Source organism: Chiloscyllium plagiosum, unplaced genomic scaffold (genome assembly GCF_037043375.1).
Source record: "Chiloscyllium plagiosum isolate Xiang-an unplaced genomic scaffold, Cpla_swu_hap1 HiC_scaffold_2, whole genome shotgun sequence".
Taxonomy (NCBI): Eukaryota; Metazoa; Chordata; class Chondrichthyes; order Orectolobiformes; family Hemiscylliidae; genus Chiloscyllium; species Chiloscyllium plagiosum.
The window spans coordinates 72,456,783-72,480,165 of record NW_028270140.1 but is presented as its reverse complement, the minus strand read 5'-3'; the positions used below and the strand labels follow the sequence as shown (position 1 = coordinate 72,480,165).

The 23,383-nt window shown below is 40.2% G+C and overlaps 1 protein-coding gene across 11 annotated transcripts in view; it reads left to right on the top strand.

Moving 5' to 3' along the window:
* Window positions 1-23,383, top strand: part of LOC122561155 (transducin-like enhancer protein 4) — a 221,979-nt gene that overhangs the window by 186,109 nt on the left and 12,487 nt on the right. For all 11 annotated transcript variants that reach the window (XM_043712657.2, XM_043712648.2, XM_043712664.2 and 8 more), the window contains 8 exons: window positions 1,923-2,055; window positions 2,385-2,569; window positions 3,596-3,669; window positions 4,941-5,190; window positions 13,952-14,199; window positions 16,482-16,629; window positions 18,043-18,193; window positions 20,782-20,858. In XM_043712657.2, the coding sequence (XP_043568592.1) occupies window positions 1,923-2,055; window positions 2,385-2,569; window positions 3,596-3,669; window positions 4,941-5,190; window positions 13,952-14,199; window positions 16,482-16,629; window positions 18,043-18,193; window positions 20,782-20,858 (1,266 nt within the window). The remainder of the gene's footprint in view (window positions 1-1,922; window positions 2,056-2,384; window positions 2,570-3,595; window positions 3,670-4,940; window positions 5,191-13,951; window positions 14,200-16,481; window positions 16,630-18,042; window positions 18,194-20,781; window positions 20,859-23,383) is intronic.

The window sequence follows — 23,383 nt, the reverse complement described above, 5'->3', positions numbered from 1 at the left end:
CTGAGCTGAGAAGTTGATTTGCAGACGTTTCATCCCCTGTCTAGGTGACATCTTCGGTGCGTTGGAGTTCCTGTGAAGCACTGCTGTGCTGTGTCATTTCTGGATGTGATTGTAGAAAGAATACAGAACAGTGAATGCACCTCAAAAGTGTACAGAAAAGCCACACACACAGACCAGAAGCTGAACTAAACAGCAAACACACACAAGAGAAGCTGTATTAGGTCCCTGTACGAAAGAACTACCACATACTGCAGCACTCCTGATCTACAAAGGGAAGAAGAACATCTTCACAGAGTCTTCACCAAGAACGGATACCCCAACAATTTCATCCACATATGCCTAACAGACAGACAACGCAATGAGGACATGCCACGACCCAACACACTAGCCACGCTAACATATGTAAAAAACATATGAGAACTAACAGCCAGCCTTCTTTGATGACTGGGATCCATGACAACCAATAAACCGACAACATCTCACCAACATCAGACAACATTTCACCAGGACAAAAGACCATATACTCATCATGTTAAAGGCTAACATAATATACAAGATTCCATGCAAAGACCACACAAAATACTATGTGTGACAAATAGGCAGACAGCTAGCAATCCGCATCCACAAACACCAACTAGCCACTAAATGCTCTGACCAGCTGTCCCTAGTAGCTCTACATATAGATGACAAGGACTACAAATTTGACTGGGTAAAGACAGTGACCATAGGACAAGGTAAACAGAGAACAGGCAGAGGATTTCTAAAAGCATGGCATTCATCCACAGACTCCATCAACAAGCATGTAAACCTAGATCCAATATACCGATCACAACAACGAACTACCGGATCTGGCAACCGCAAACAGCAGCAACGGAACTAAATAAATTGCAGAAGACACATTACAGCAGCACTTTAAGGGAGGCTTCGCTGCACTGAAGATGTCACCTAGGCAGGGGACGAAACGTCTGCAACTCAACTTCCCAGCTTGGCAAACATACCCACAACCATGACAACTGACACCCAAGCTATAAATCTTTACACAAACCTTGATCATGATGAAATATCAAAACAACTTGAAAGCCTGTGATTAACTGTTTAGACTCTGATGGGGGATTACATGTCACTCACCAATTTGCTTGTTTCATGGCACTATTTCAGCAAAGGGCTATTTTCTTGAAGGTGGGATGGGTGGGGGAACAGGGCTACCAAGCAATGTGTAACTGACTCAACTTATTAAAGATCTACTCCTGCCCAATGTTTGAGGCTGACTGGGGGTTTCAAGGCAGCTTTCAGGTCCCCATACGTAGTGAGGAATGATACAGCTTCCTGAAGGTGGCTTCCCAGAGACAGCCAGAGGTCTAGTGCTGCAGGCAACCTTAAAGGCCTTCTGTATCTTCCAGCTTCCTGCTGGCTGCCTTGAGAGGGGCATCACCTATAAGGGGGTCTACCTCTACTGATGCCATTTTTAAATTTCAAACTGAGAAAAGCTGGAGAGCAGAAGCAGACACCTCCATTTTGATTGCTTTTTCCCTCCATTGTTGTCCTCTAGCCACTAATTGGCCTATTTGAAGAAATCCAGGTATGTGCCTGTGTCCCATTTAACACAAGCTAATGCTCCCATGTGAGTCTGGCTTTGGTATTCTGTCCTAGGACTCTTCACTTATGCCATATCTGTATTTCGCTCAGGTTAAAAAGTATTTAAACTCAGCTTTTTACAAAAAAAAATTGATTTTTCATATAGTTAATTTAACATTTTTCTCAATTGCAGTGATTTATTTTAATTGTTGATGATACTGGTAAAAATTTACATTGGTTATTGGCTATAACTCTTATCAGTACAATTCTAATATGCAGTAAATTAATCTTTGCAGTATCAATTTGTAGTTGCAGTATTGACAAAGCAGTTTTCTGTTTACTAACAGAATGAGAAATCAACTACTCCAGTATCAAAGTCGAACACTCCAACTCCACGATCAGATGCTCCTACTCCAGGAAGTAATTCCACCCCAGGATTGAGGCCAGTCCCTGGTAAACCACCAGGAATTGATCCATTAGGTAGCTAAATGGTTGACAATAAGCAGTTATTTTGTACCGTTTTCTAACCTTATCTTTGATGTTGGCATGAATTCCTGTTTTATTGTAGCAGGAATCCATTTTCGATTTCTTGCATTCGTAGTTGCAAAAAAAACATCATATTACAATTCTTACATGGAAAAGCTCTTAAAGGAAGCTAACCACAAAATGTAACATTATATGCACTTTGTTTTTTTTTCTCCTCTGGATTGCACGACTTTCACAATAAAATGTGCAGCTGAAATAAACTAAAAACTCTGGCAGGTATTTGGAACTTACAGTCACTGATAGCAGACTTTGGTCATTTACAGGTTTGAGGACTCCCATGGCAGTACCATGCCCTTATCCTGCTCCTTTTGGCATAGTGCCCCATGCTGGTATGAATGGAGATCTGACAAGCCCAGGGGCATATGCAGGTTTACATAATATCTCCCCCCAGATGAGTGCAGCAGCAGCTGCTGCAGCAGCGGCAGCTGCCTATGGCCGATCTCCAGTGGTGAGTGAATCGAGCAGGCTTTTAACCTTGAATTGACTAAGCTTTTTTTTGCTGTCAATAAGATGACTGCTGATTTGAATGAATTTAAGCCAGAGAAAAGTTCAATATGTGACCATAGATACAATTGTCATAACTAAGAAAAGGCAAATACACTTGACAATTGAGGCATTTTGAACAAATGGGATTAATGCATCCCGTCATGGTGGGGAACATGGCAGTCAGACCAACTTAAAATCCCGCTGTGGCAGAGTCTTCCCCAATTACATCGCTGGCATAAGGAGTTGGAGTGGAATTCCCAGCTGCCAGCATTGGAATGCCAATCAGGTTCATTAATGAGCTAATTAATACTCATTATCTTTGAAATCCCTGCAATTTAATGGTGTCCCAGGAATTAAATGGGAGCCGCAAAGCTTAGCTGCTCCTCCTAAAGGCTGCCAAGCAAGCCCCGTCAGATTTTCCAACAGCCTACCAGGAGGGCTCTCTCATAATTAAAGCTCTGTGCCTGATTGAGAAACAAAGCATCAGGAATGGGGGCCATTGAAAGCCATCCCTCCCTTGCCTCTGAACCCTTTGATCTCACCTGTCTCAATTGCCCTCAAACGCCACCAGCCTGCATCCCCATCCCTTCTTCACTCTGTGTTGGCCTCAGGTCACTCTGTGATCCTGGATCCATGGTGGGTATGATACCTTCTCTTCCACTATGGCAGGTGATGTAGGGAGCAGCTGGTCTCTGATTAGCAAGCACCACCCATCAGATGGAACCTCTACTGCTAGGATCCTGATCCCTATGGAGGGCCTGGTCATGGGCACATGAGGTCATTGTGTTTCACCAATCGAATTGAATCAATGGGGTTTCTTAACCATTTTCCACTAGTTCTTCAACCATTGGGGAAGACTCCATCAGTCTGACTTAAAGGGGCACCCATCCAAAATGCTTTTCTAAAAAGTAAAACCAGATTCACTGTTTTTAATAAGAGCAACAATTCAATTCCAATTAATTTACAACTTAATTCTGGTGATTTTTAGGTTGGGTTTGATCCACATCACATACGCGTACCTGGGATTCCACCGAACTTAAGTGGCATCCCTGGGGGAAAACCGTAAGTCGATTATTGTCATTCTGCTTGTTAACCGGGCATGAAAAGAAAATAATATAACTTTTTCGGAAAAAGGAGGTAAATGGAGAGAATAAAGCCATGGTGGAATTAATTTTGTAATTTGCTTTCCTCCAAGATTTTTGCATCTCACTGGTATTATCAGTCTGCAAACTGATTGATTCAAACAAACAAGCCATTTGATTGTCCTGGCTATGGCACTGACTTTGAAGTGAAACCATTGCTTGGGTTGATTTGGTGTTGATACTTTCTAAGTGTGTGAGATCCTGAAAGTGTTGCCAGCATGGTCCAAAGTTAGAACACAAAGAACAATCTTTGCTTTGATTCCAATGAATGACATTTCTTAAAGGCATCCAGTACATTTGAAGTTGCCACTTTGATTGTTTTCAATACTCCTGACAGTCTCAGATGTTGTGCACTTTGAGGTGGAAATATCGTTGCACAGTCAGTACAGTTGCCAAGACCACACGGACCATTGGCTGGCTGGCTGGATTGATGCTAACTTTTCTACATTGGTCTTTCCACCACATTAAAGCCTGTTATATAACTGACATAATTGTACCTGCTATCCATCTAATGCTTATCATTTGTCAGATGACTAAACAGGAACTGATCTTCCTGAAGGAGAGCTGAGAGAACAAACTAGTGGAGTTGAGGTGGTTCTAAAACGAATCTTCAGTATCTATATTTACCATGCATATGTTATTCCAGGATGCTGTTAGAGTCATTTACTGAATCTGGCTCATCACATTGTGGAGGGACAGCCTATCAAAGTGGGACCAGTATTTGTTGTATGCGGCATCAGAAACCTTTGGAAGACACTGCTCCAATGAATCCACTAACTAATCGCTATTACCTAGTTAAACTCTAACAGCACCCTGTTAACATGATGGCCCTTCATGCTTAGCTCTCCTGACCTTGCTTTATTTCTTAAGTAAGTGGATTGTGTTTCTTTGGGAACACGTTGCACATTGTTAGGCTGACAAATCCTACAATGAATCTTCAGAGCTTGACATGTAGCCTCTTAAATAAAGTAATGGTTTCTGTGCACATTAGATAATTCTCAGCACAATAAAAATAATCAATTCTAAGTTTAATATTTGAACAGATTATGTTAGAATTAAAATTGATTGAAGGGCATGCTGAAATATTACAGAATGTTGGCGTTATTGGAAAATCTGAGTCGCAATAACAGAAAATACTGCACTGAAAGTAGTAGTAATTTTCTAATCAACACTTTCCTTCTTTGTTAATAGTGCTTATTCATTTCATGTAAGTGCTGATGGACAAATGCAACCTGTGCCTTTTCCTCCTGATGCCCTGATTGGACCTGGAATTCCAAGACATGCTCGACAAATGAACTCTCTGAGCCATGGTGAAGTTGTGTGTGCAGTGACCATCAGCAATCCCACAAGGCATGTGTACACTGGTGGGAAGGGTTGTGTCAAGGTCTGGGACATTAGTCACCCTGGAAACAAGAGCCCAGTCTCTCAACTGGACTGCCTGGTAAGAGAATCTCAAGAGAATAAGATATCTGGTGGAAGAGGAATTAAGGAATATGTGCTTCACTGACACAAAAAACATGTATGTTATTCAAGAGAAGAAAATTAGTTTTACAAAGTAAAAATGTTGTTCTTTTCACAGACTGTTATCTGTGGAAATAAGGGTTAAAATCCCTGACTATTGCGTGAAATAATCATGTGCAAGTACTAATGAAATTCTCTGTTGTGCTGAATTGCTTGCGTTTTAATTATTAAGACCACAAGAGAAACTGGTATGGAAAAAAAATCCAACACAGGTACACATATTTCATATTAATGTCAACAGAAATGAAAACTAACATTTTTATGATGTGGAGATGCTAGTGTTGGACTGGGGTGGACAAAGTCAAAAGGCACAACACCAGGTCAAAGACCAACAGATTTCTTTAAAATCACAAGCCTTCAGAGCGCTGCTCCTTTGTCAGGTGACCATTTTCATGATATTGATTTTCAAGCTTTGAATTTGTAAAGACAAACTTTGTTATAAAATGTATTTTGACATTGAGGACAAACATAGATACAAGAGTCGCGCCTGTGACACTAATTCATTGTTGGTAACGTCAAGTTACCGGCCCAAATAAAGTTGATTATCATTCTGCAAACCCTTAGGTGTGTCATCAGCAGCATAAAACAACTCCTGACAAAATGTCCCCAAAGAATTTTGAGAAATGTGGCATGATTGTAGCCTCTGTACCATAATTTGCATAAATAGCCCCTAAGGCAATGAAAATGCTTGTATTTGGTTATCAATTGCTTGCTGCAACAAATCACTTGTCCAGAGCATGACATCTGCTGCAAACATTAATGAACCCTCGATGGAATAACCCCACCAACCTTGAGGGAACAACTGGTTTTACATGAATAATCCCTGTTAGCATTACAGTTCTGTGTCATCATGTGCCCAAGCCACTGATTCCATCTTCCTAAATTTCATGACTCTCCTGCCAGAAGACCAGACCCTGCACCTTAAAGACAGCTGCTATAGACTAATGTGGGATCCTTTTCAACTCTGATTCCTTGGCAGACATAAATAACACCTTCTACTAATCTGTGTACATTATTATGCCAAATTAGTTCTCTGAGTAAAATAAAGGTCAGCTTGGCAATATTGCATACTTTGTTTCCTTCCTCAACTGGTTGTTTAGTTGTAGTAATGTTGAATCTTGAGTCAGAAGGTATCAGGGCCAGTACATGGTTATGGAAGATCCACAGAACTTGCATTGAGGCCTTCTCAGATGAAGCATTAAATTATGGTTCTGCCACCACTTCCCACTCTCTCCACAATCCACCCAATGCCATTTTTTTGGAAAAGAAATAAGACCATTCCCGTCTTGCCCAGCACAGTATTTGCCCCTCAGCCAGCACAACAACAAAAAAAGTGATCAATCTATATTCATTTATCTCATTGATTTTTGCAATGTTGTTAGCATCAAATTAGCTACTGGATTTTTCCATTTTACATTGATGATTATATTCTGAAATATGCAATGACCCTTGAAACATTTTGGAACCTGTAAAAGGTGCTACATTTGTGAAAGTTATTTTTCTTCCAAGTGTTCAATTGTGCTGTGCTAGCCCAACTTTTTCAGCTTCTTTTACGTTAGTTGGCCTGCTCCCAAACAACTGGTTAGAGCCTTCCTAGAGCTCACTACCTGATTATCTGGCAAATCAGAAACTAAGCTGGTTTGTGTTCAAATGTATACTTATTAGATTCAGCGGCTTTGAGTTTTCATGTTTCAAAATTCAGCTTTGCCATGTACCTTGTCGAGTTAAAGCTGAGAGGTGGACTGTGCTTTTCTATCCCTTGGCCTTTTTTATAATGCTGCATGATACATTATGTTGACATTGCAAATTAAACAAGTTGCACTGTGTTTTATAATAACTTGCATTTTTATTTCAATACTTGTTACTTGTTTCAACTACAGTCATCAATATTCTCAATATTTGTAACTATGCTCAGTCAACCAAATACCTATTTTCTGTGTATCAAAGTAAATTTAACTACCAAAAGTATAGACACTCTTCTCCACTTCCACCAGTCCACTTTTTACAGTTCCTGTTTAATATCATTTTTGGAAAATTCTTCTGATTAAAATTCCCTGCATCAGTGTTCTGGGATGTGAAATAATTGATTTGGAGACACCGATGTTGGACTGGGGTGTACAAAGTTAAAAATCATACAACACCAGGTTATAGTCCAACAGATTTAATTGGAAGCATTAGCTTAGTCACCTGATGAAGGAGCAGTGCTCCGAAAGCTAGTACTTCCAAATAAACCTGCTGGACTATAACTTGGTGTTGTGATTTTTAACAGTGAAATAATTAGTGATTTTCATTAAAACCCATCTACTTTACTAATGTCTATTAGTAAAGGAAAATCTGCTATCCTCACCTAGAGGTCTACATACGACTCCATCCACAGTCAGGTTGACTCTTAAATGCCCTTTGAAATAGTTTAACCAGCCATTTAGTAATTCTCAATACCTACAAAGTCTGATATAAGAAATGAAACTGGATGGGCTTTGCATTGACTAGGGTACCAGAATCCATATTGGCACTTGCAGCCCTGTTAAGTCTGCAAAATCCTCCTTCCTGGCATCTGAAGGCTTGTCCTGCAGTAAATCAAGCAACAGCCTGACATGCACATTCTCATGAAATACTCTCCATTGTGTTGTCTGATACCATTACCACGCTGAATGAAATAGGTTAATGAATATGGTGATGCTATGGGCCATTAGCAGCAACAGAATTTAATCACAATCTGTAGCTTTATGGCCTGGCATTTCCACCATTCTACCATTAATATTAGCCAAGGGATCAATCCTGTGTCAGTGAAGAGATTAAGAGGTTGTACTCGGAGCAGCACCAGGCAAGGTTAAAATATCTGAACCAGAGGGTACCAGTATCCTTGGGGGTGGGGGGTAAATTTGCTAATGCTTTCCAGGTGGGTTTAAACTAATTCAGCAGGGGGATGGGAACCCAAATTGTAGTTCGAGTATACACGAGGTTGAGAGTAGTGAGGTCTGAAATAAGGTTTCAAGGTTGCAAGAGGGCACGGGCAAGCAAGAAGTTGGTTTGAAGTGTGTCTACTTCAGTGCCAGGAGCATCCAGAATAAGTTGAGTGAACTTGCAGCATGGATTGGTGCTTGGTACTTTGATGTTCTGGCTATTTCGGAGACATGGGTAGAGCAGGGACAGGAATGGTTGTTGCAGGTTTCAGGATTTAGATGTTTCAGTAAGAACAGAGAAAATGGTAAAAGAGGGGGTGGTGTGGCATTATTAGTCAAGGACAGTATTACAGTTGCAGAAAGGACATTAAGGACTCGCCTACTGAGGTAGTATGGATTAAGATTAGAAACAGGAAAGGAGAGGTCAGCCTGTTTGGGAGTTTTGTATAGGCCTCCTAATACTCCCTGAGATATAGAGGAAAGGATCGCAAAGATGATTGTCGGTAGGAGTGAGAGTGACAGGGTAATTATTATGGGGGGACTTTAACTTTCCAAATATTGACTGTTTTTGTCCAGTGTGTGCAGGAGAATTTCCTGACACAGAATGTAGATAGGCCAACAAGGGGCAAGGCCACATTAGATTTGTACTGGGTAATGAACCTGGCCAGGTGTTAGATTTGGAGATAGGTGAGCACTTTGGTGATAGTGACCACAATTCGGTTATGTTTACTTTAGTGGTGGAAAGGGATAAGTATGTACCACAGGGCGAGAGTTATAGCTGGTGGAAAGGCAATTATGATGCGATTAGGCAAGATTTAAGATGCATAGGATGGGAAAGGAAATTGCAGGAGATGGGCACAATTGAAATGTGGAGCTTATTCAAGGAGCAGCTACTGTGGGTCCTTGTTAAGTATGTGCCAGTCAGGCCGGGAGCAAGTTGAGTGCAGAAACCGTGATTTACTAAAGAAGTTGAATCTCTTGTCAAGAGGAAGAAGAAGGCTTATGTTAGGATGAGATGTGAAGGCTCAGTTTGGGTGCTTGAGATTTACAGGTTAGCCAGGAAAGACCTAAAGAAAGAGTTAAGAGCCAGGAGGGGACATGAGAAGTCGTTGGCAGATAGGATCAAGAAAAACCCTAAGGCTTTCTGTAGATGTATCATGTGTAAAAGAATGACTAGGGTAATATTAGGGCCAATCAAGGATAGTAGTGGGAAGTTGTGCATGGAGTCAGAGGAGATAGGGGAAGTGCTAAATGAATATTTTTCATCAGTAATCCAACTAGACAAAGACAATGTTGTTGAGGAGAATACTGAGATACAAGCTGCTAGACGAGATGGGATTGAAGTTCATAAGGAGGAATTGTTAGTAATTCTGGAAAGTGTAAAAATAAATAAGTCCCCTGGGCTGCATGGGATTTATCCTAGAATTCTCTGGAAAGCCAGGGAGGAGATTGCTGAGCCTTTGGCTTGATCTTTATGTCACCATTGTCTACAGGAATAGTGCCAGAAGACTGGAGGATAGCAATGTTGTCCCCTAATTCAAGAAGGGAAGTAGAGACAACCCTGGTAATTATAGACCAGTGAGCCTTCGGTTGAGGGTAAAGTGTTAGAAAAGGTTGTAAGAGATCGGATTTTTAATTATATAAAAAGGACGAAGTTGATTAGGGATAGTCGACACAGTTTTGTGAAGGGTAGGTCATGTCTCATAAACCTTATTGAGTTCTTTGAGAAGGTGACCAAACAGGTGGATGAGGGTAAAGCGGTTGATGTGGTGTATATGGATTTCAGTAAGGTGTTAGATAAGGTTCATTACAGTGGGGTATTGCAGAAAATACAGAGGCGTGGGATTGAGGGTGATTTAGTGGTTTGGATCAGAAATTGGCTAGCTGAAAGAAGACAGAGGGTGGTGGTTGATGGGAAATGTTCATCCTGGAGTTCAGTTACTAGTGGTGTACCGCAAGGATCTGTTTTGGGGCCACTGTTGGTTGTCATTTTTATAAATGACCTGGATGAGGGTATAGAAGGATGGGTTAGTAAATTTGCAGATGACACTAAAGTCAGTAGAGTTGTGGATAGTGAGGAAGGATGTTGTAAGTTACAGAGGGACATAGATAAGCTGCAGAGCTGGACTGAGAGGTGGCAAATGGACTTTAATGTGGAAAAGTGTGAGATGATTCACTTTGGAAGGAGCAACAGGAATGAAGAGTACTGGGCTAATAGTAAGATTCTTGGTAGTGTAGATGAGCAGAGAGATCTCAATGTCCATGTATATGCCAACCAGGTTGATAGGACTGTTAAGAAGGCATATGGCGTGTTAGCTTTTATTGGTAGAGGGATTGAGTTTCAGAACCATGAAATCATGCTGCAGCTGTACTAAACTCTGGTGCAGCTGCACTTGGGAGTATAACATACAGTTCTGGTCACCGCATTATAGGAAGAATGTGGAAGCTTTGGAAAAGGTTCAGAGGAGATTTCCTAGGATTGTTGCGTGTTATAGAGGGAAGATCTTACAACAAAGTCTGAGGTACTTGAAGCTGTTTTCATTGGAGAGAAGAAGGTGACTTAATTGAAACATGTAAGATAATCAGAAGGTTGGATAGGGTGGACACTGAGAGCCGTTTTCCTCGGATGGTGATGGCTAGCACAAGGGGGCATAGCTTTAAATTGAGGGGTAATAGATGTAGGACAGATGTCAATGGTTGTTTCTTTACTCAGAGTGTAGTAGGGGTGTCGAACGCCCTGCCTGCAACAGTAGTTGACTCGCCAACTTTAAGGGCATTTAAATGGTCATTGGACGAGGATGGAATAATGTAGGTTAGATGGGTTTCAGATTGGTTTCACAGGTCGGTGCAATGTTGAGGGCGAAGGGCGTGTACTGTGCTGCAATGTTCTGTGTTCTAGGTGTGTGAAGATACAACTCAAGACTATTTACGTGCCAAACAGTATGAGCAGCTTGTAATTGACAAAACTGAGCAATTCCACAATAAACAGATCAGACCTAAGCTCTGCAGTTCTGCCACTTCTAGTTGTGAATGGTGGACAAATAAACAGTGTACTAGAGCAGTAGGAGGTTCCACAAATATCCACATCCTCCATGATGGGATAGTCCAGACATCAGTGCAAAACCTATGACTGAACTATTTGCAACAATATTCTGCCAGAATTGCTCAGTAACATTCAAGCCACACAAGTGCTAGGCAACAGCCATTCTTCAACAGGAATACTGAAGCACTTTTTGTCTTGACATGCCATTCGTGCCATCATTGAATCTGCTACTATCAGCATCCTAGGCCTTACGAATGATCAGAAACTGAATTGAATCAGTTAGAACCAAGGAGACAAACTCAGAGAATGCTGGACAAACTCAGCGGGTCTGTCAGCATCTGTGAAGAAAGGAATAATTAATGTTTCAAGTCAGATATGATTCTTCTTCAGAGCAGATTATAGAGGCTAGACACAAGTCAGGAGTGCTATGAGATTGACTCTACTGGCTAAATGCATGCAGTTCCAATAATGCTCCAGAATATTAGCATTGTTGAGGACAAACCAGCCAACTTGATTGGGAACTCATCTAACACCCTCAACTACATTTCCTCTACCACCAACATGCAGTGTCAGCAGAATGTACCATCTCCAAGATGAAATACAACAACACACAAAAGTCTTTCGACAGATCTTACAAACCCTCAACTCCTACCACCTGGAAGGACAAGGATAGGGGCAAAAGTGAAGGGAATTATCACCACCTGCGATGTCTCCTCTAAACCATGCATCACCCTATCTTGGAACTTTATCACAATGCCATCCCTGTCACTGGATCACAATCCTGGAACTCACCCCCATTCCCCCACCCCACCCTGCCCCTCCCCAACCCAACATCATAATGGGTGTACTTACACCCAGGATTACAGCAGATCAAGAAGGCAGCTCACCATAACCATCAAATATGGGCAATAAATGCTGGCCCAGCCAGTGATGCCCACATCCTTTGAATGAATGAAAAACTATATTTTATGAAGATTATAATGTTTCTCTATTAGAACCTTTGTTTTAATATAGTTCAATTGTGATGCTTTTGCACATCATCCTCGAGTAGTTGGACTTTAATGGCTTTTAGGAAAAACTCGGGAAATTTACTGATTTGGAACTGTTTGCATTCCCTCATTCTCAAGTCCAAGATGGCGGAATGTTTACCTTAAGTGGTCCCACTTTTTCTTTAATTGCTAAAGACCTCATATATTCTGTTTGCTGTTTGATGAAGCCACTATCATTATAACTGAATTTTGTATAAGAGTGTCATTGATACAATGCTAGATTTTATGCGCCTCTGACAATGGGTTTGAAGGCAGAGATTGCTCGTCAGATCTAACACATGCTTCCCTGCCTCTACCACAGTCACATCACTGGAGGAGGTGTTGTCAGCAGCCCTACCAACGGGACACTTGAAGTCCCAATATCCTCGTAAGGGTCTCACCCTTCTGCAGCCAGGATTTGATTGCTAATGGGAAAGGCCCCTCACTAATCAGAAAGCAGGGCAAGTTTTCTTGCATGGGCTGGTAGTGGGCACGAGTGGTACCTCCTTAACTGTCTTGATTCCCCTACCCCGTGATCAGATTCTACTCCCTCCATTGCTTCTTGAACCCCAGACCTCTCCCTGGCATTCTCACCACCTTCACCACAGCTTGACCACTTGCCATTTTGCAGCAATCCATGTCCTTATCCAAATCCTGGTTTTATACCACATCCCTCTATTTGAAGGCTTGGAGAGTTGCTGGACTCTGATAGGCACCCGGTGACTTCCTGTTCTTGAAATCCTGCCTCCATCCATTATTGGTTAATTGGCCATTAAATGGTTCCTTTCACTGTGCTCCCCAGCCTCTTAGCCTGGGGAGTTAGGAAATCTAACAGCTTGTGTAATTTAGCTCATAGCTTCAGTGCCAAAAATATCAGTGGGGTCAGTATTAAGAAGTGAAAGAAGGTCAGCCACAGTGTTAGTCCCTCACTGTGATAATTTGGTACAATTACATTTAGTCAATCTGTTTGTACATGATATGACAAATCTCGGGTGAGACTTGAGCCCAGACCTCCTGGCTCAGAGGTGGGGACACTGCCACCATGTCACCAGAGCCTCACAATTTGGTGTTCATCTGCCACAAAATATTAAACCACATAATTTAATATTAAATAAATAATTGGGAGAAAAGTAAAGACTAAATTTAATCTTGGGATTTGGTTGTTCAAATTGTATAATAGTTGCACTTCTACAAATTGCTGCACAAAGATTAATTATGTATCCCAGTCTTGGGTTTTATTTGCTGAGTATTAGGTTTCGTCTTTGGCCTTATTCATTACCCCTAGGGGTGGTGCCTACATACTGTGGAGTGCTGCTTCTGGGTTAGAGTGAGCTGAAGGATTACGAGGCATTTTTGTGTCAGACATTGGAACTCAATGAGACAGTCAACCAGCTTGTCCTTTGTAGTGAAATCAAATTTCTAGATTCGGTGCTCTTTCTCAGACTTCCCTTTCCAGGAACATGGGTAACTGCTACCTTTTTCTTTGAGCTAAACTTCTGCTCCATGTCATGTCTCACCAAAGGTGTTATGTCAATGACATGGAGATCCTGGGCTCTGACTGCATTGTGAGGTTCAGATCTGTCACTGGTGAGGATGATCTTAAGTAAAAACCATTCAAGAATATTAATGAATTTACTTATTTTGAAGACCATATTGTGCTTGACCTTTTCCATGTAAGCAATTGCTTAATGGCTTCTATTTTAACAGAACAGAGACAACTACATTCGATCATGCAAATTATTACCTGATGGTCGTACCCTGATTGTTGGTGGGGAAGCCAGCACTTTATCTATCTGGGACCTGGCAGCTCCAACTCCTCGTATAAAGGCAGAGTTGACATCCTCTGCTCCTGCCTGCTATGCTCTGGCGATCAGTCCTGACTCCAAAGTCTGTTTCTCCTGCTGTAGCGATGGTAATATTGCTGTCTGGGATCTGCACAATCAGACATTAGTCAGGTAAGAATTGATTTTCTTCCAGAAAACTTCAATGCTGCTCATTATAATGTGTCTTCTGTTGTATCACCTGGCTACTAACCATTGGTGGTTTGCTGTAGTTGGGCTAGTTGGATGCCACCATTCCTCCTTTCAACTATTTTACAATAAACAAATCAAACATAATTAAGACAAACAGCCCCTATGGCACCCAAATATAAGGAACATGGGATTGAAGTGCAATCAAAATTTAGCATTACCTCATTTAAAAAACAAAACTGGGTCGAAAATCTATATAACCATGCCTCAAAAACTTCTCAAGGCTGCAAAAAAAAGCATAGGCTTGGAATTCCTCCTTTCCGTGCTTTTTAAATAAATATTAATGAGTTTGCAAACTCCTACTTTGGTTGTGCCCGGTGGGGCACTGTAACAAAAACACAATCAAACAGTCATCAGAAATTTATAAAAGGATATCAGAAACTTTTCAAAATTACATTAAAATGCCATTTCCAGAGATGGTGTGCTTTCTTCCTTCTAATTATCAGTGGTAGAGCACAAAAGGGTCTTATCGAGAAACACCACTTGTCTCAACTAATGAGGTATTATTTTTGCATATTAACCATACGTACAATGTTGTCATTAAACATTTAGCCTAGCTAGGTAAAGAAAACCCTCCAAATTCACAAATTAAAAAAATTAACCTACTTTAAACTAACTTATTAAGGATTAACACGCCTCAGTTGGCAGCAGTATAAACCTTGAGTATGTAGGTTATGGATTCAAGCTTCACCACAAATTGTGATTTAGGGCAGGCTTTAAGTTCTCCAACATTGGATGTGCTGTTTTCTAAAACATCAACTGCTCAGATGAGTCGGAAAGATTTCATTACATGATTTTGAAATAGGAAAGGAGTTCCCGAATCTCCTGCTGAACCTTTCTCCTTCACCCAACACAAGTAAATCAAATTATCTGATGCATGGAATCAGTTAATATTTTTGGGATCTTGTATGAATGTTTTCTTTTATTTATTCATGGGATGTCACCATCACTGTCTAGCCAGCATTTATTGCCCATGTCTGTGTTGCCCTTGAGAAGTGAGGTACTGTCTTGAACTGCTGCAGTCCATGTGCTATCAGTGGATCCATAATCTGTTTGGGAGGGAATTCCAGAATTTTTACCTGGCGTCAGTGAAGGAATGGGGATATCTTTCCAAGTCAGGATGATGTATGGTTTTGAGGGGAATTTGCAGGTGGTGATATTCCCATATATCTGCTGCACTTGTCCTTCTATATGGTGTTCTTGTGGGATTAAAAGATGCTGTATGTGCGAAGACAGGACTTTATCTCCACAATGACTGCAGTAGTTGCTCTTGCCAATACTGTCATGGACATACACATCTGCAGCAAGTGCATTTGTGAGGATGAGGTCATGTATGTTTTTCCCTCTTGTTGGTTCCCTCACCACCTGTCACAGACCCAGTAAAGCAGTTAAAATCTTTAGGACCTGACCAGTTCAGTAAGTAGTGGTACTGCCGAGCTGTTCTTTATGGTGGACATTGCAATCTCCCACTCTGAATGCATTCTGCACCATTGCCATCCTCAGTGCTACCTCCAAGTCTGTTCAACATGGAGTAGTATTGATTCTCAGCTGAGGGGTAGAGGTAGGTATGCAGTAATCAGCAAGTGGTTTCCTTGCACATGAATCACTTGATGCCATGAGACTTAATGGAGTCCATTTTCAATGTTGAGGACTCCGAGGGCTGCTCCTTCCCAATATATACCATTGCGTTGTCACTTGTGTTGGATCTACCAGTGGAAAAGTATACAAGCTGTAAGTTTCACCTTCAGACCAGCCAGCAGCCTCAGTGATGGCTGCTGTGGGTATCTTCACCAAGAGACTAACATTTCATTGAACCCACTTTCATTGCCTATATCACTGACTTTAAGTGGGCAGGGAACCCATTTCCTTACCAATTAAATACTTGCCTTACCAGTTAAATACAGCTAAAAATCTGAACGTTAATCAATTTCCCTTTTCTTTCTCAACTGAATCCAAACCAACTCAATTTTCCACCTCTGTGATGAAGATTCAACTCAGTATTTCAGTATAACATTCTTTGTCTGTTTTAAAACTTTTGAATAATGTTTCATGCCAATATTTTAAGGGTTAAATATTTCTTTTAAAATGTAAAATTAACATATGTATAGAGTAGAAAGACCACGAACATAATTGTTGATGTAATATAAAGAATAAAATGACCCCATGAGGGAATATGCTTAAACCTATTGCTTGCTTCATGTTAATAGGCAATTCCAGGGTCACACAGATGGAGCCAGCTGTATTGACATTTCAAATGATGGTACCAAACTTTGGACGGGAGGTTTAGACAACACTGTAAGATCCTGGGATCTCCGGGAAGGAAGGCAACTACAACAGCATGACTTCACATCTCAGGTGAATGTGTGAGAGAATGGGAAAATTTGTGCAATAAAGATGTTTTGTAAGACAACAAAACCAGGAAAATAGCAAATATGACATGATTTTGAATGTCAGATGAACAGAATGTGTTGCAGATTTGTGCCAGTGCAAATTCCCAAATATGCCTTACATTGATTAGTTAAGATTTAGATATGCCTTACATTTATTGGTTAAGATTTAAATATGTGCTCTGTAATTCATTATGTTTTTGACATAAAGGTATTAGAATTACTGTTTGCATAAGCAATTGCATTATAATATTGTGGAAATTAAGCAGAACTTTTCCATACTACCATCTATCAGCATTGACAATGTTCTGCTTCAAATTTTTGATAGCTTCCAAATTTAAGTTTCACAATCACCTGTAACCTGTCACTTACAATCTACATATACATCAGAAAAGCTTCAGCTATTATGTCCAAACTGAATAAGAGAGTGTGGAACAACAGCAACCTGACAGAATACTAAACAGCAAGTCTACCAAGCTTGCATCCTCACTGAGATCCATGTTACCTGAACAACTTATGTTAGACAAAGTAAAAGGTTAGACAGTTTTACACCTTAGCTGCTTCAAGTGTACCATCTTGGCAGGACAATACTACTAATACAAAGATCCTAGAGCGTGCTCCTTCCATCAGCATATACTCTTTGCGAACCCAATGACCTCTCTGCTGGCTTAGCCAAATTTAGCAGATAGCAGTATAATCAAAATATTTCTGTGTGTTGAAGATACGAAGACGCAGTTATTGACTCTAATAACTGAGATATATCACTAACTATTGTGACCTCTGGAAATTGACTGTTTCAAAAGGCAGTGCAAGAGGTGAGGAGAAATGAAAATCTGAGCTGGCTGAGATCCCAGAGACAATAGAGGCCAGTGAATGATGTACCTTCTCAGCCCATTGTCTTCCTCTGCAGCAAATGTAGCACAGTCTGCCATACCAGAATGGGTCTCCTGAGCCACACTAGGCAGTGCTTAACACAAAACTGACCAGTGTGGCAGTAATCTTGTTCGATTAAATGGAAGGCCAACCCAGAAGATTTTGTTGCAAACGCCTGTTGATCTGTTTATGGACAAAATTCTGAAGTTTATAAATTCATTCCAGCTATCTTTAATGCATGCCTTCAGAATATCAGGATATTCTTGATGAAGGGCTAATGCCTGAAACATCAACTCCCCGGCTCCTCGGATACTACCTGACCTGCTGTGCTTTTTCTAGCACAATGCTTTTCGATCCTGACTCTCCAGCATCTGCAGTCCTCATTTTCTTCAGATATTATGTTAGGACAATTGCAAGATTTTTTAAAAATTGCTCTATTACTTACCAAATGAACTTTCTTGTGGAGGAGAGATTCTAAAGGTTAATTCTGATTTTTGTTTAATCCTAGATATTTTCATTGGGATATTGTCCCACAGGAGAGTGGCTTGCGGTTGGAATGGAAAACAGCAATGTAGAGGTCCTGCATGTGACAAAACCGGACAAATACCAATTGCATCTCCATGAGAGCTGTGTGCTATCCCTTAAGTTTGCTCATTGTGGTATATGTTTCTTTGATACTACTTATTATTATGTGTATCTATGGTGTTGTATATTCAACTATTCTTAAAGGGGGAAAAAGGCTGAGTTTTTTTTGGATATCTAAAAGAGTTCTCTCGATCTCCATCCCATCTTGTAGCTATGAGGAGGCTGAAGGGCAAAGGGAGGGAGTGGGCCAGGATGGATGACAAAGAGCTTTCCTCACATAATACCAGAGAGATTTTTACTCCAAGGTGTCATCTGCCTGCCTGGTCAGCTTTTCAAATAGGATTGGCAGGAAGTGGAAATTGAAAGAACTATCCAAAGTGGGTTTGTGAGTTGATCCTATGGAAGGATTGAGAGCATTTTGTGTCCACCTATCCCATATAGAAAATCACTAAAATTAAAATAAAAGAATTGTGTCTATTGTGACAAAACTGAACTTGAATTCTCTTCCTTCAAAGGGACTTCATGGGAAAGTCACACCCACTTCACCCTTAGGCCCACATTTAAAGTAGCAATTAAACTCTAGTAATATCCCCTTTGCTCAATTTACTCATTGAATATTGAATGACGTTTCCTGCTGATTCCCATCAGGAGTGTATCTTGCCTTCTCAGAAGAATGTTTTTTTCCTATTCAGAACTAAGGATTCACCTCAACCATAAACAATTTAGCTGTGAAATTAGATGTGTTTGCAAGTGAAAGTGAGGCCTTTTCAGCAGGCTGATTGTGTAATGATTATACAAATAATTCCCAATCTACATTATCTCGCAACCTCATTCAAGCTTTTACTGGTACAGAAAGACCTTTGGTAATTCTTCATGCTTCCTCTTTTATTTGGATGTTTTCTGTTTTTCTTATTTTTGATTACTGCTCAATTTAAAGTGAATCTAGCTAATGATAATAAATGCCCTTTTGATTATCTCTTGAAGCAGTTTTGATTTATCGGCAAAAAAGGATCAACCTTCTCAATAATTCAAGGTTAATGAGAATAAATCTACCAAAGGTGTGGAATTTAAGTCTGAATGATTCAATTGTAAATCCATTGCCATGGTTCCATTACAATGCTATAAACAATTCAACAATGTGTGACAGGAAGAGGTGGAAATTATAACTAGGACACTGCAGCAGAAATAGTAGACATATTGGTTGAAATACTTCAAAACAGTAGATTTCAGTACACTGAATTTTTTTCAGGTGGAAAATATATAACTAATGGAGTGCCACAAGGATTAGACCTCGTGCCTCAATTATTTACTATCTACATTCATGACTTGGGGAGCTGGCAGAGTATATTTCATCCAAATTTGATGCTGATTTAAAAATAGTTGGAGGGTATGTTATAATGAGGACATAGGAATCAACAAAAGGATGCAGATAGTTTAAGTAAGTAGGCAAAACTTGACAGATGGAGTTTAATGTAGGAAAGGTGAGGTCGTGCATTTTGCTAGGAAGAATCAATAGGCAGACAATTATTTAAATGGCAAGGGTTTGTAGAAAAGTGCAGCACAGTGAGGTCTAGTCGCAACAGTATTTAAGAAGGCAAATGGAATTTTGGCATGTATTGCTAGGGGTTTGGAGTTTAAAATAAGGAAGTCTTTTTACAACTATACAAGGTGTTGGTAAGCACCTGGAGTACTGCGTACAGTTGTGGACCTGTATTTAAGAAAGGATATACTAGTATTGGAGACAGATCAAAAGAGGTTCACATGGCTGATTCCTGGGATAAAGGGGTTGACTTATCAAGAATGACAAAATGAGTTGGGCCTTTATTTATTAGAGGTCAGAAGAATGAGGAGTGATCTTGTTGAAACATAAGATTCAGAAACATAGAAGATTCTGAGGGGGCTTTCTCAGGGTAGGTGTTGAGAAGATGTTTCCATTAGTGACAGAATCTCAAACTAGGGGACATAGTTACAGAATAAGGGGATATAATTCTGTAATTTAACGCGAGATGCAAAGGAATTTCTTCTCCCAGAATGAATGTCTGGAATCCATAACCTCAGAATGTTGTAGAGGCTGTATCCCTGGAAGAATTTTATTTGGAGATAGATAGATTATTGAAATGTCAAGGAGTTGAGGGCTATGATCAGCTGGGACTAAAAAGGCATGTGGCAGATCAGCTGTAATCTTACAGAATTGTGGAGCAGGCATGAGGGGATGAATACAGTAGTTCCCCCCCCGACCCCCCATACCTATGGGGATACGTTCTAGGACCTACTGCGGAAGCCCAAAACCATGGGTAGGACTGAACCCATTTAATTAAATGGAAAATATATCTTCCCAGAGGTCTCCTCATCCCTGGTACTGGAAGGTTCCCTAAAATATGTTCAGCCCGCAGTAAACTGCATGTAACTGAAAACGCAGAACACTATTCCGCAGATATGGGGGTTGCCCTGTATTTCACTCCTGATCATATTTCTTAAGTTCTTATAATGCCTTAAAAATTCAATTGAGTACATTATAAGCAAATTTAAATCCAAATGCAAGTTTTCACAGAAAATGGTGTTTGGCAAAATAATGACTTGTTATAAATAAGCTTGGTGATTATAAACCCAAAAATAATTTCTCAAAATAGTGATTTTTGTTTTGTTTAAAACTGGCTTCTAGGTAAGTGGTTTGTAAGCACTGGCAAGGATAATCTGCTGAATGCCTGGAGAACACCTTATGGAGCAAGCATATTTCAGGTAAGGATGGATCATTAGTAATTTCCATCTCCAAGCCTATGTTACACTGTACTGAAACACTGAAGTGTTTATAATCCATAGATGATGCATCACTGATTCTCTTGGTAATTTAATGTGCCTATAAAATCTGAAGAATACACCCAAAGGAAGATTCTGAGAAGCCCAATTTACTTCAATTTTATTGACTGCAGTAGATGCATTTAAAGATCTTTTAAAGCTTTTATTCTTTTATTCCTTTAATGATTTTTATTCTGGCATAATGTATAATGTCAGTCATTATTTCTAACTGATTATAATTACAGTATAAAAGCAGATGAAGCTGATTGAGCTTTTTATTGGGAGAGGGAAACATGGCATTCATTGATATGAAACAATGCACAAACATAACTTTATAAAACTATTATAAAATGGAGTGATAGTGAGAGATCTCACCTTCTTACCAGTTCTTTTGTGCTCATGTGGTTCACTGAAAATATTATTTCACTACTTCCCATCAAAATCCTTTTGAACATTTATACAATGTTTGACCCTATGTTGTTTGTAACAGAAAGTTGGCAGATAGCAAATGGTATTATCATTGCTATGCCCCCAACTTTCAACATGCTGCAAACTGCATTGGCCAGAAACTGAATTTGAGTAGCCATATAAATTCTATGGCTCCTAGAGCAGAAGAGTGGCTGGGAGTTCTGCAAGAAGCAATTTGCTGATGACTCAGTCTGTCCACTGTCTACAAGGTACAAGTTAGGAATATGATGGAATACACTCCACTTACCTGGATGAATGTAACACCAACAATACTCAAGAAGCTCAACACTTCTATCCACTTGATTGGTGTCCATCCAACATTTTCAGCATTCACTTCCTCCACCACTGAAATACAGGAGCAAAATGTGTACTATTTGCAAGATGCATTGCACATCCTGTGAATGAATTAGCAAAAGATCTAGTAACTGAACTAGATCTAACTAACTGACTAACCCAGTATTACTTCAACTCCCCCTTCCACTCTGCCGAGAACATGCAGGTCCTGGGCCGCCTCCATCACCACTCCTTTACCACCCGACGCCTGGAGGAAGAATGCCTCATCTTACACCTCAGGATCCTCCAACCGCATGGCATCAATGTAGATTTCACCAGTTTCCTCATTTCCCCTCCCTCCCCCATGTTATCCCAGATCCAACCTTCCAGCTGAGCACCACCCTCATGACCTGTCTCACCTGTCAAATTTCCTTAACATCTATCTGCACCACCCTCCCCTCTGACCTATTACCTTTATCCCCACCTCCATACACTTATTACGCTCTCAGCTACCTCCCCCCCCCCCCCCCCTCCCCCCCCCCCCATCGCCACCCCCTAGACTCCCAGCCACATTCCTGATGAAGGGCTTTTGTCCGAAATATCAATTTTCCTGCTCCTTGGATGCTACCTGACCTGCTGTGCTTTTCCAGCAACACACTCACAACCCCAGTACACGAGAACACTATTTTGTTCCTGAATCTGGATCTGAAACAAGCCCAGACTATTGAGATGAAGTTGACTCTGTGTGTCAGCTCCAAAGATTAAGCAATGAATTGCAGATGTCTTAATCCACTTAAAATAGCCCTCTCTGGGAAAGTAATAAAGATGTTCTGATTAGATTTTACATTGTATTGGTCATACTATCTTGTCTACCACTACTTTGCAGAACAAAAAAAGGAGATATATACATTAGAAAAGATACAGGAAAGAATAGCAAGATTCATCCAAATGGGTTGCTCTTTGAGGAAAGATGTCAGCATCTTATATTTTAGACTATCATAACATTTTCCTCACCCTCAGTAGTTTTTTTCACAAAGAAAAATATATAAGAAAGCTTATAAAGTAGAAAGGGTAATGACAATAGTTTGCTGGCAGAAAAATAGAACCAAAAGCTTCCGTTTGATTCATGTTGCAATCAGAGACTTAGATGAGCTTTTAATGGCCATTTAGTCGACTGGCATTTATTAATTTTGTACTCGTAATTTGGTCACTGTAGCTCTTGCTTTTGTCCCATTACTGTAATCGAAAAGTAAAATTCACAGCAAATTGATTGTTTAGCTAGTTCACTGGATGTATTTTACCAAATTAATAGATATATCGTCTTTTAGATCTTGGTTGCGTGATTGGTCTTAAAATTACATCCAAAAATTTATTTGCATCAACTTCCATGTGTAAATGGTGGAGAAGTATTTTCTGGGGAGGGAGGAAGAGAAAAGAGATACTGTAGATAGTAACATTTCAACAAATTGCTATTGTACATAAATTAAAATGTACAGTCGGTTCTTCTATAATATGATGGTCATGTTTGTGTGCACCTCCGCATTATGGAAAAATTGTGCTTTAGAAACAGCATTCAAGGTGTTGCCATTGTAATCGCATCACAACCAACACACATTTTCAAAGCTCCCACTTTAGAAACAGCTTCTCCAATTCATCAATCGCATTACAGTGAATTTGCAGAAAGTATTTAAAATCAGAACGACCTGTATATTAAATTAAATATTAAA